Here is a 12,829-nt window from a genome sequence, read left to right as displayed (position 1 = left end):
CTGATTCAGGTGGAGGGGTGACCTTGACCCTCATCCCTAAGCATTCCGAGTCCTGGTTGTCATTTCTTTTTTAGGTCATGTCTGTTGCATTTGACCGTTGATTGTGAAAATTGAGAGAAAGTCTACTGAGAAGTGTTTAGATGGATTACCCACATACCAACATAATCTCCTCTTCTCACATCATACACCCCTATGCTTGGGCCATATTATCTGCCAGATCTATGGTGTTGAAAGTCATTGGTGAACAAAATTCAGAATGCATCTATGGAATCTCTCTTTTTTTTTTTTGAGACCAAGTCTCACTCCGTTGCCTAGGCTGAAGCATGGTGGCACGATTCCAGCTCACTGCAACCTCCACCTCCCCAGTTCAAGTGATTCTGTTGCCTCAGCCTCCCAAGTAGCTGGGATTACAGGCTTGCACCACCATGCTCAGTTAATTTTTTGTATTTTTTAGTAGAGACGGGGTTTCACCATGTTGGCCAGGCTGGTCTTGAACTCCTGGGCTCAAGTGATCCACCTGCCTCCGCCTCCCAAAGTGCTGGGATTACAGGTGTGAGCCACCATGCCTGGCCATATGGAATCTCTTAGTGGGAAAATCACAATCAGGTTTTGAAGATTCTAGAATGAGGCTATGCCATCCACTGGAAATATTTATATGTCTTTGAGAAATAGTTCCTGGCTTGTTACCAAGTCCTGTAGATATGGGATGCTTGACGACAGGGTACCAATGACCACATATATGAAATTTCCCACTATAATAAGCCTGATTCTGTGGGCCCTACTAAGTCGTAACATTAGACAGGCCCAGCCCCAATCCGTGGTGGAAATGGCACATCTGAGATTGAACCCAAACAGGACCAGAGGCATGAGAAAGCTGCACGTGTAGAAAGCCGAGACCCCGGCTGGGTGCAGTGACTCACACCTGTAATCCCAGCACTTTGGGAGGCCGAGGCAGGTGGATCGCGAGGTCAGGAGATCGAGACCATCCTGGCTAACATGGTGAAACCCCGTCTCTATTAAAAATACAAAAAATTAGCTGGGTGTGGTGGCACACACCTGTTATCCCAGCTAATCGGGAGGCGGAGGCACGATAATTGCTTGAACCCAGGAGGCGGAGGTTGCAGTGAGCGGAGATTGTGCCACTGCACTCCAGTCTATGCCACAGAGTGAGACTCAATCTCAAAAAAAAAAAAAAAAAGCCAAGACTCCAGCAGGCAGCTCAGATCCCAATGGCATTCACCATTATCGCACCAACACCACGCCTTTAGCTTGTACCTAGGGTCCATTGGGGAGCAGGAGATGTCCTGTACTATTTAAAAAAAAAAAAAAAGAAGAGAAAAATGCGAGTTTGCTTTACAGATAGATTGGCTTGGTATGTGAGTACAATAAAAAATGAGCCATGGCTTCATTATAGTCAAGTTAAGGGACACCCTGCAAAAGGAGTGTGTACAAAAAAATCTCTGCAAAGGGTGAAACTGCAAGCGGCACATCTGGTCATCCATGTTGTCTGGAAGAAAAAGTCATTTGAGGTGGTGGGACCACGTGGTCATGGGCTTTGGAAGGAAATGATGAAACAGTGTAGACAGGTATGTAGATGGACATAGAGGACTGGATATGATATATGAAAATATTTGTGTTGTATGTCACATAGGAGGCAGATAGGCATTCATTTTGCCACGTAACATTTTCCAGCCTTTATCATTGGCCACCTGATGGTATGATGGCCTGATGGTAAGTGGCCACAATGGCCGAGCCTCCCATTTGCAAAGATCCATCGAGCTGGTGCTGCTTCGGAATGTCCAAATGGTCAGCAAGAGACAATAGCAGAACACCCAGAGGGCCTTCTTTCTTGAGGAGACCAGCCAGCCAGGGGAGCAGGTTGACCACATGGGGCTCCTTCTATCTTGAAAAGACCAGCAGTTTATCCTCACAAGGATGATGCAAATTATGCAAATTAAACAACAAGAAACATCAAACTCACAGAATGGAGAACAAAAGCCATATGACCATTTCTATAGATGCAGAAAAAAGCATTTGACAAAAATTAACATCCTTTAATGATAAAGACTCTTGATGAATTAGATATAGAAGGAATATACCTCAACATAGTAAAAACCACACACGAGAAACCCACAGCTAACATCACACTCAATGGGGAACAATTGAAAACTTTTTATCTAGGATCCAGAACAAGACAAGAATGCCTGTTCTCACCACTTCTACTCAATATAGTACTGGAAGTTCTAGCTAAATCAATTAGGTAAAAGAAAAAAATAAAAGACATCCAAACTGGAAAGTAAGAAGTTAAGTTATCCCTGTTTGCAGATGACATGACCTTATATATAGAAAACTCTGAAGACAGCCAAAAACTGTTAGAACTAACAAAAAAGACTCAGTAAAGTTGGAGGATACATAATCAACACATAAAAATCAATAGTGTTCTGTATACTAACAGCAAACTACTCAAAAAAGAAATCAACAAAATAATCCTATTTATAATTGGTACCCCAAAATATAGAATGCTTAGGAATAAATTTAACTGAGGAGGTGAAAAATTTTTACACCCAGAACTATAAAACATTGTTCAAAGAAATTAAAGAAGATACAAATAAATGGAAAGATATTCCATGTTCATGAACTGGAAGAATTGCTACTATTAAAATGTCCATACTATCCAAAGCAATCTACAGATTCAATGCAAACCCTGTCAATATTGTAAAAACATTTTTCACAGAAATAGAAGAAAAATTCTACAATTTGTGTGGAATCACTAAAGACACCAAATAGCTAAAGCAATGTGAGCCAAAATAACAAAGCTGGAGGCATCACACTACCTGACTTAAAACTATTTGACAAAGCTGTAATATCCAAAACAGCATGGTGCTGGCATAAAAATAGATACATAGACCAACTGAACAAAATATGAACCACAGAAATAAATCCATGTATTTATAGCCAACTGATTTTCAACAAAGGTGCCAAAGACTCACAAGGGGGAAAGGACAGTCTCTTTAATAAATGGTGTTGGGAAAACTGGATATCCACGCAGAGAAGAATGAAATTAGTTACTTACTTCACACTATATACAAAAATCCATTCAAAATGGATTAAAGTCTTAAATGTAAAACCTAAAATAGAAAAGCTAGAAAATAACAAAAGAGGAAAACCTCATGACATTGGTCTGAGCAGTGATTTTTTGGATATGACCTCTGAATCACAGACAACAAAAGCAATAGACAAATGGAATTACATTAAACTAAAAATCTCCACACAGCAAAGGAAACAAGAGAGTGAAGAGACAAACTGCAGAATGCAAGAAAATATTTGCAAACTAGACATCTGATATGGGGCTAATATCCAAAATAAGTAAGAAGCTCAAACAACTCAACAGGAAGAAAACGACCCAATTTTAAAATGGGCAAAAGACAGCCTGGCGCGGTGGCTCACGCCTCTAACCCCAGCACTTAAGAGAGGCGGAGGCGAGCAGATTACGGGGTCAGGGGATCGAGACTATCCTGGCTAACACGGTGAAACCCCGTCTCTACTAAAAATACAAAAAATTAGCCGGGCGTGGTGGCGGAGGCCTGTAGTCCCAGCTACTCGGGAGGCTGAGGCAGGAGAATGGCGTGAACCCGGGAGACGGAGCTTGCAGTGAACCGAGATCGAGCCACTGCACTCCAACCTGGGCGACAGAGCGAGACAATGTCTCAAAAAAAAAAAAAAAAAAAAAAAAAAACAAGGGCAAAAAACCTGAAAGACATTTGTCAAAAGAAGACACACAAAGGGACAACATACATTTTTTTTTTTTTTTTTTTTTTTTGAGATGAGTCTCGGTCTGTCACCCAGGCTGGAGTGCAGTGGCGCGATCTTGGTTCACTGCAAGCTCCACCTCCCGGGTTCACGCCATTCTCCTGCCTCAGCCTCCCGAGTAGCTGGGACTACAGGCGCCCGCCACCACGCCCGGCTAATTTTTGGTATTTTTAGTAGAGACGGGGTTTCACCGTTAGCCAGGATGGTCTCGATCGCCTGACTCTGTGATCCGCCCGTCTAGGCCTTCCGAAGTGCTGGGATTACAGACATGAGCCACTGCGCCCGACCCAACATACATTTTTAAAAGGCTTAACATCACTAATCATCAGGGAAATGCAAATCAAAACCACAATGAGATATCACCTCACTTCATCTCAAATGGCTATTACTAAAAAGACGATAGTAAGTGCTGGCCAGGATATGAAGAAATGGAAACCCTTCTACACTGTTAGTGGGAATGTAAATTAGTACAGCCATTATGGAAAAGAGTATGGAGGTTCCTCAAAAACTTAAAAATAGAACTACCATATGATCCAGCAGTCCACTACTGGGTATATATAAATAAGAAACGAAGTCAGTGTGTGGAAGGGATATCTGCACTCCCATGTTTACTGGAGCATTATTCACAGCAGCCAAGACACAGAATCAACCTAGTTGCCTGTAAATAAATGAATGGATAAAGAAAATGTGGTATATATACACAATGGAATATGATTCATCCATAAAACACAAGGAAATCCTGTCATTTGCAACATGGATGAACTCAGAGAACATTGTGTTAAGTGAAATAAGCAAGGCACAGAAAGACAAATATCACATGATCTCACTCATATGTGGAATCTAACGAAGGTGATCTCAAAGAAATAGAATATAGATTCCAAAGAAGTAGAATATTGGTTACCAGACCCAGAGTGCTTTGGGGATGAGGAGTAGTGTTGGTGTCGTGGAGATGTTAGTTAAAAAATACAAAATTACAGTTATGTAAGAGAAGTAAGTTCAAGAGATCTATTGTACAGCAGGATGACTTTAGTTAATGATGATATATGGTATTCTTTGAAAATGCTAAGAGAGTGGATATTAAGTGTTCTCACCAGGATAACAACTCTGTGAGATAATGCATATGTTAATTAGATACATTGAATGTCCACAATGTATATATATTTCCAAATATCAAGTTGCACATGATACATACATATAATTCTACAATTTAAAAATATATATAAATAATTTGAGAAAAAATATTTAAAAAGAAAAGACATTTTTGTTCCCATAAATTTTCAACACCGAGGGATCCATAAAATCTCCAAAGACTCTTAAAGGGAGTCACATCACATGGAGATGATTCCTGAGTTTAGTTCCTTGCAGAAATTAACCTTTCCTTAGGGGAAAACTTGTGACTTTCAAATTAAACCAAAGAAAGACTTTCTTCTTGGGGGAAATAAATCCATCATGCCCTACCAATGCCTATTTCAACACAAAATTAACTGAAAATTTTCCATTCTGTCATCTTCTTACTACTCAAAGGGAGCTGAACTCTTTGGAGAGTGGAAAGAAAATAGAACAATTTATTTAATAAGATGCTCTGAGAATTCAACTCTTGAGACACTGGAAACTTTAAACATGCCCCTGTTTAAACATCCTCACCTGTAATTCTCTGCTCCCAGCCTTTGGAAGAACCCAGTATGGCTTCCTAGGAACAGATAGTGTAGAAGAGAAAACTTCAGTGATAACCATCAGAGTTAGTGTGACCCAGTGAGGGCTGGTGGGGTAAGAAGGAAAAGAGCAGAGAGAATGAGTACTAGCCTTCACAGTAATGAGCCTGGAAACTCCCATGCTTATTGAGTCTATGAAGGTGAAGTCCCTGTACTTTGATGGTACTTTAGTTTTCACAGAAACCAGTGTCTCCCACCTTCTGTTCTCACCCCTTGGAATCCAGGGCCCGTCTTTAATAAGTTATTTTCCAAACAGTCTCTAACTCTCCTGCACTCTTTCCTATAAACTTTAGTCTCCTGTTGAATTTCGTACATCCAGTTACTTATTCATTAACTACTCACGGAAGATCTACTATGCTCAAGGTATTGTCTATGTGTTCCTAATGTGATTGGATTTTTCTATTATATTCTATATTTTTCCTGGCAGATTATTGGTTACCAGACCCAGAGTGGTCTGGGGATTGGGGGTAGGGTTGATGTGATGGAGATGGTGACTTATTTACAGCACTTACTAGCTGTTATGTTGTTGCTATTTCAACTTAGTATCCATGATATCATATACAAATAATACAATTATTTCTGACGTTCAACATGCAGTCCAATTTTTTTTCTCATATTAAAAATCCCTTGGCTGAACGTAGTGGCGCACGTCTATAATCCCAGCACTTTGGGAGGCCGAGGCGGGGGGATCACTTGAGGCCAGGACTTTGAGACTAGCCTGGCTAACATGGCAAAACCCTGTCTCTACTAAACAATAACAAAAAAAAAAAGCCTCACACCTTAGCTTACACCTGCAATCCCAGTTACTGAGGAAACTGAGATGGGATAATTGCTTGAACCCAGGAGGCAGAGGTTGCAGTGAGCTGAGACTGCATCCCGCACTCCAGCCCAGGGGACAAAGTCAGACCATGTCCTAAAAAAAAAAAAAAAAATCCCTTTGCATGTTCACCAAAATATCAAAAGATTGAAATTGTAGTAGATGACCTTTGGTGTGTCCAGGAATTTAAACCCATTACTGTTTTAACATAGCATATCTTGTTGCCTGTGATATTAAAACAACCATTGTTTATCGGGTTAAGCAATTGTCCTTGGTTTCTTCCTTTATTGAGAGGATCTGCCCTGGTTGATAACCTTTTTCAAATGCATTTTTTCTATTGTGATTTTGTTTATGATTTCTCTTTACTGACCTGTTTTTGTGATGAATGATGCAGACATTCTCACATTAAACCTGCTTACGTTGTTAGAGCTGGTATTACTACTTCATTTATCATTATTTTAAAAGAGATATGAATGTATGTTATTTACTGTACTATTAAATTTATGTCTGTATTCAAACATGTCTTAAACTTGAAGATTTCTATTTTGTGTTATAGTTGATGCTTTGGCCTCAGTCTTTATAGAACATTTCAATTTGTACTTGCTCAGAATCAGTAATGTGTTGGGCACCATGTAAATCCTTGTTAAACAAATGATGAGACAAAACAATCGCAACCACTGTCTAAAACTAAATATAAGTTGACAATGTGAAAGGGACAAGGAGGAAGAATATAGGATGTTCTATTTCTAGTCATCAAATACGTATCCCACTTTCATTCCCTGCTCCCCCTCTCACTGGCCTCTCAAATCCCTTCCTTTACAAGCTCAATGACCCACGGGATAATCTCAAATTATCTTCTGTCAGCCTAGAAGATTTAACCTTTCCTTTCCTTACTTCTCCTAATTAACAATGATCCGGCCAAGTCCAGTAGCTCATGTTTGTAATCCCAGCATTTTGGGAGGCCGAGGTGGGCAGATCACTTGAGGTCAGTAGTTCGAGACCAGCCTGGCCAACAAGGTGAAACCCTGTCTCTACTAAAAATACAAAAATTAGCTGAGCGTGGTGGCACACACCTGTAATCCCAGCTACTCAGGAGACTGACACAGAAGAATCGCTTGAACCTGGGAGGCAGAGGTTGCAGTGAACAGAGATAGCACCACTATACTCCAGCCTGGGCAACAGATGGAGACTCCGTCTCAAAACAAACAAACAAACGAACAAACAAACCAATGATCCATTCTTCCTCTCTCAGCCCAAATTTTCCTATCTCAGAGAAGCCTCTTCTATCCACTTTCCAGGACTAAAGTTGGTCTTCAGTGATTATTTTTCCATCTTTAATTAATCAACATTCTCTAGGCATAAATAGTAACCTTTTTTCCATCATGAAAAATGCAAACTTTTTTTTCAAACCTCAATGTTGCCCTTTAGTTTTTTAGGATGATTTGATTTATAGAAATTTTTAAATTTTTATATCAAACTTATCAGTCAGATTTCTTGGCAATTCATTGCCCTGATATTAATCCAACATTCCCACTCAACTGCATGTGTACACAAGCACACATTCTCGCGGGCCTTGTCTTTGATTCTAATGGCTGTGTCCCTTTCTTTTCTCGTCTTGTGTATGTAGTCCACAGGCTTTTGTTTCTTCTTGAAGGAATTCACTGGGCAGACATTCTTTGAAGCAGGGAAGCATAGGGATCTTCATGAGTTGAGAGTCCTGTGTGGTGGTCACAAGACGTAACAGACTTGTATTCATAGTGATCAGAATTCCATCCTTGATGGCTGCCCCATGTAAGGGGGATACTGATAAATGATAGCCATGAAAGACAGATTTATTGTAATGTTAAAAACAAAAGTTCAGGCCGGGCACAGTGGCTCACGCCTGTAATCTCAGCACATTGGGACGCCAAGGTGGGTGGATCACTTGAGCCCACGAGTTCGAAACCAACCTGGCCAACATGGTGAAACCCCATCTCTACTAAAAATAGAAAAATTAGTTGGGCATGGTGGTGCATGCCTGTGGGCCCAGCTACTTGGGAGGCTGAGGCACAAGAATCACTTGAACCCAGGAGGCAGAGGTTGCAGTGAGCCAACATTGCACCACTGCACTCCAGCCTGGTCAACAGAGTGAGACTCTGTTTCAAAAAAAAAGCAAAAGAACAAAAGTTCATATGTATGAAATATCCATTGTATGACACAGAAGTCATAGTAGACAAATGACATGGATAAGCTCATTTAATTTCACTCTTCAGTATTCCCACATAGGGAATATTTACTACTCGTACTATGGAGGTGAGGTAGCTGCAGCTAAGACAGTTCAAATAACTTTCTCAATGGTATACAGTAGTAAGTTGGTGGATTCATACAGTTTGGCTGTGTCCCTACACAGTGAACCAGAGCCAGGTCACAGAAGAAATGTGGAATTTCAGTGCCTATAGAGAAGGCCAACCTCTTCATCAGAAGAACGTGAATCAGGGAGACCCAGAAAATGATAAATCAAGATGCCAGAACCAGGAGGCCACAGAGGCAGGAGTTTATGATGACTTTGGGGTACAGGGGGTGGCAGATCTCATCTTGAATGCCCTTGTGTAATGGGAGGGACCCAGTGGGAGGAAAATGAATCATGGAGACAGGTCTTTCCCATGCTGTTCCTGTGATAGTGAGTAAGTCTCATGAGATCTTATGGTTCTATAAGGGGCAGTTTCCTTGCGCAAGCTCTCTCTCTTTACCTGCCACCATCCATGTAAGATATGACTTGCTCCTCCTTGCCTTCCACCATGATTATGAGGCTTCCCCAGCCACGTGGAACTGTAAGTCCATTAAACATCTTTCTGTTGTAAATTGCCCAGTCTCAGGTATGTCTTTATCAGCAGAGTGAAAACAGACTAATGCATGGATCAAAATTTTATTCTAAAAAGTCTGATTTCAGAAAATATTTTCCAAATCACAGCTCTATGCTGTACCTTGGAAGAGTTATATATCTAAGTAATTATCATAAAAGGAAAAGATTAATAAGATTAATAGTAGTAGTAGCAGTAATGATAGCTATCATTTGTTGATATTCCTACTGTGCATATGGCATTTTTAAACCTCAATAAGAAAGTAATATCAATAATTTAATTTTAAGGAAGGAAGAAAGCACTGAGAATTAACTGTCACATCACTTCCAAGCACTGGGTCACAGAATAAAGGCTGTTTGGGTTGAAAATCCACAACTTAATAACTATTGTACATCTATTAGAATGAAGGATGCATGGGGATTATCAAGGAAAAGACATGACATACCTTTAATTATTTTGGAAGATTCACCCCAAAGAAGAAATTGGTTTAAGTTCATAGATATAAATGGGGAAATTAAAACTGGTGAGTAAATGAAAAAAAGAGTTTTTTTTTTTTTTGAGATGGAGTCTCACTTTGTCACCAGGCTGGAGTGCAGTGCCACGATCTTGGCTCACTGCAATCTCCGCCTCCCGGGTTCAAGTGATTCTCCTGCCTCAGCCTCCTTAGTAGCTGGGATTACAGGCGCACGCCACAATGCCCAGCTGATTTTTGTATTTTTAGTAGAGACAGGGTTTCACCATATTGGCCAGGATGGTCTCGATCTCTTGACCTGGTGATCTGCCCACCCTTATCCTCCCAAAGTGTTGGGATTACAGGCGTGAGCCACCGTGCCCGGCCAAAGAGAGAGGTTTCTAAAAATTAAAGAATGGCTGGATAACTCTACAGAAATAGAATAAAAATAGATACCACTTCCTGAGAGATTCATTGTCTTCGGAAGGACTCCAGGAAGGGTGACAAATGTCCATCAAAAGGTGATATTGTAAAGTGATGATAAGCTGAGCTGCCACTTGCTGTTCATTAAACGTTGCTTTTTCCTCCTTCCCCAGCAGACACAACAGCTACATGGAAGCAGACAACCTTACAGAATTATCAAAATTTCTCCTCCTGGGACTCTCAGATGATCCTGAACTGCAGCCTGTCCTCTTTGGGCTGTTCCTGTCCATGTACCTGGTCACGGTGCTGGGGAACCTGCTCATCATTCTGGCCGTCAGCTCTGACTCCCACCTCCACACCGCCATGTACTTCTTCCTCTCCAACCTGTCCTTTGTCGACATCTGTTTCATCTCCACCACAGTCCCCAAGATGCTAGTGAACATCCAGGCACGGAGCAAAGACATCTCCTACATGGGGTGCCTCACTCAGGTGTATTTTTTAATGATGTTTGCTGGAATGGATACTTTCCTACTGGCTGTGATGGCTTATGACCGGTTTGTGGCCATCTGCCACCCCCTTCAGTACACGGTCATCATGAACCCCTGCCTCTGTGGCCTCCTGGTTCTGGCATCTTGGTTCGTCATTTTCTGGTTCTCCCTGGTTCATATTCTACTGATGAAGAGGTTGACCTTCTCCACAGGCACTGAGATTCCGCATTTCTTCTGTGTACCGGCTCGGGTCCTCAAGGTGGCCCGCTCTAACACCCTCCTCAATAACATTGTCTTGTATGTGGCCACGGCACTGCTGGGTGTGTTTCCTGTAGCTGGGATCCTCTTCTCCTACTCTCGGATCGTCTCCTCCTTAATGAGAATGTCCTCCACCGAGGGCAAGTACAAAGCCTTTTCCACCTGTGGATCTCACCTCTGTGTGGTCTCCTTGTTCAATGGAACAGGACTAGGGGTCTATCTCAGTTCTGCTGTGACCCGTTCTTCCCAGAGCAGCTCCACGGCCTCAGTGATATATGCCATGGTCACCCCCATGCTGAACCCCTTCATCTACAGCCTGAGGAACAAGGACGTGAAGGGGGCCCTGGAAAGACTCCTCAGCAGGGCAGACTCTTGTCCATGACAAATCAGGGCCTCAGAACTAAGAGGACACACTGCGTACCCCTAAGGCAAATATTGTGGGTTTAAATATCCGGCTCTTTTTCTCTTTTAAAAGATGTGCTTGATGTGGGTTTTTTTGGTTGTTATTGCTTTGTTTGTTGTTGTTGTTGTTGTTATTGTTTTTGAGACAGAGTCTCGCTCTGTCGCCCAGGCTAGAGTGCAGTGGTGCAATCTCAGCTCACTGCAACCTCCACCTCCCAGGTTGAAGTGATTCTCCTGCCTCAGCCTCTCGAGTAGCTGAGATTACAGGTGTGTGCCACCACACCGAGCTAATTTTTGTATTCTTAGTAGAGACGGGGTTTCACCATATTGTTCAGGTTATTCTTGAACTCCTGACCTTATGATCTGCCCACCTCAGCCTCCCAAAGTGCTAGAATTACAGGCGTGAGCCACCATGCCTGGCCGATGTGTTTCTTTCTTCTCTTTTTTTTTTTAAATCAAAAACAACTATGATTTTGCTTTCGTTTTTGTGTTAGTTTCGCCTAAAAACTCCCTCTGTAAGCACTTTTTGACTTTTCTTCCCTAGATGCTTCCCATAAAGTTCTATCTTTGATCAGTTTTCTTACCACCCTTTGTGAGACTTCTAATTTGATGTGTATAGCATTCCCAATATCAAGTGCTGACCTGGTTTCCTCAAAAATTATCCTTTTGAATGTTGACGTTCCTCATCTTAGCATAGTTTTTTCTTGTCCTCTGGATAGGAAATAAAATGAAAATCATAGAGTAGTCGTATAAAATGTTTACAATATCAGGACAGTGCTTGTTGCTTTACATGTATGATGTTATTCAATTCTGAAAACATTTCGTGAGAAATTTTGTCTCATTCACTGCATTTCTCAAAGGAGGAGACTGAGGTGGAGGTAGAGTATATCCTAACAATCTGACACTTTGCCCACACTTCTAACTTTGCCATCCTACTTTCCATAAAAACAGTGATATAAAATTATCGGGGCACAGTGGCTCACACCTGTCTTCCCAGCTACTTGGAGGGCTGAGGCAGGAGAATCACTTGAGCCTAGGAGTTTGAGGCTGTAGTGAGCTGTGATCGTGGCACTGCAACCCTGCCTGTGTGACAGAGCAAGACCCTGTCTCAAAACAAAAACAAACACAAAAGCAAAGAATGATGATGTGATTTTCAACCTCAAATTATGACTCTACATTTGAAAGCTGGTTGGGTCAAATGGTTCATAGTCATATACTGCCCAGAATGACTCTGACATGTTATCCCTTTGAAATACAAGCCCTATAAGCCCACAGAAATCAGAGCCGTGGAGTCTGGGAGCACAAACCCCTTAGGTGTCTCACTACAGGTGATGTTAGGCAGGGCCAATCTTGTTCCAACTCTTGATTTCTGGGCCGTTGTATTCTATGTCATAAAGATATTATCATTTTGATAGTATCAAAAGATATTATCATTTTTCACTGATTTGGAATGCATGCTAATCCTAATTTGCATCCTGCAAATTTGGTAGCCAGTATTTTCTGTTTATTCAAATACCTGCAATAAATATTTGTCTTTGAAATCAAACTCAGGTGGCAGAGGTTGCAGTGAGCTGAGATTGTGCCACTGCACTCCAGCCTGGGCGACAGAGCAAGACTCTGTCTAAAAA

At 41.5% G+C, this 12,829-nt stretch overlaps 1 protein-coding gene across 4 annotated transcripts in view; it reads left to right on the top strand.

Moving 5' to 3' along the window:
- The window catches only part of LOC100448033 (olfactory receptor 7D4), a 54,456-nt gene extending 42,955 nt beyond the window's left edge, over positions 1-11,501 (top strand). For 3 of the 4 annotated variants that reach the window (XM_063719905.1, XM_063719907.1, XM_063719906.1), the window contains one exon: positions 10,227-11,501. In XM_063719905.1, coding sequence (XP_063575975.1) covers positions 10,243-11,181 — 939 coding nt within the window. In that variant the 5' untranslated portion in view covers positions 10,227-10,242 and the 3' untranslated portion in view covers positions 11,182-11,501. The remainder of the gene's footprint in view (positions 1-10,226) is intronic. The other variant, XM_002828608.4, reaches the window with a different exon arrangement.
- The last annotated feature ends 1,328 nt before the right edge of the window (positions 11,502-12,829 follow it).

The sequence above is a fragment of the Pongo abelii genome, chromosome 20, assembly GCF_028885655.2.
Source record: "Pongo abelii isolate AG06213 chromosome 20, NHGRI_mPonAbe1-v2.0_pri, whole genome shotgun sequence".
In the NCBI taxonomy this organism is placed as follows: domain Eukaryota; kingdom Metazoa; phylum Chordata; class Mammalia; order Primates; family Hominidae; genus Pongo; species Pongo abelii.
The sequence above is the reverse complement of the archived record's forward strand: the minus strand, read 5'-3'. Positions and strand labels throughout refer to the sequence as shown.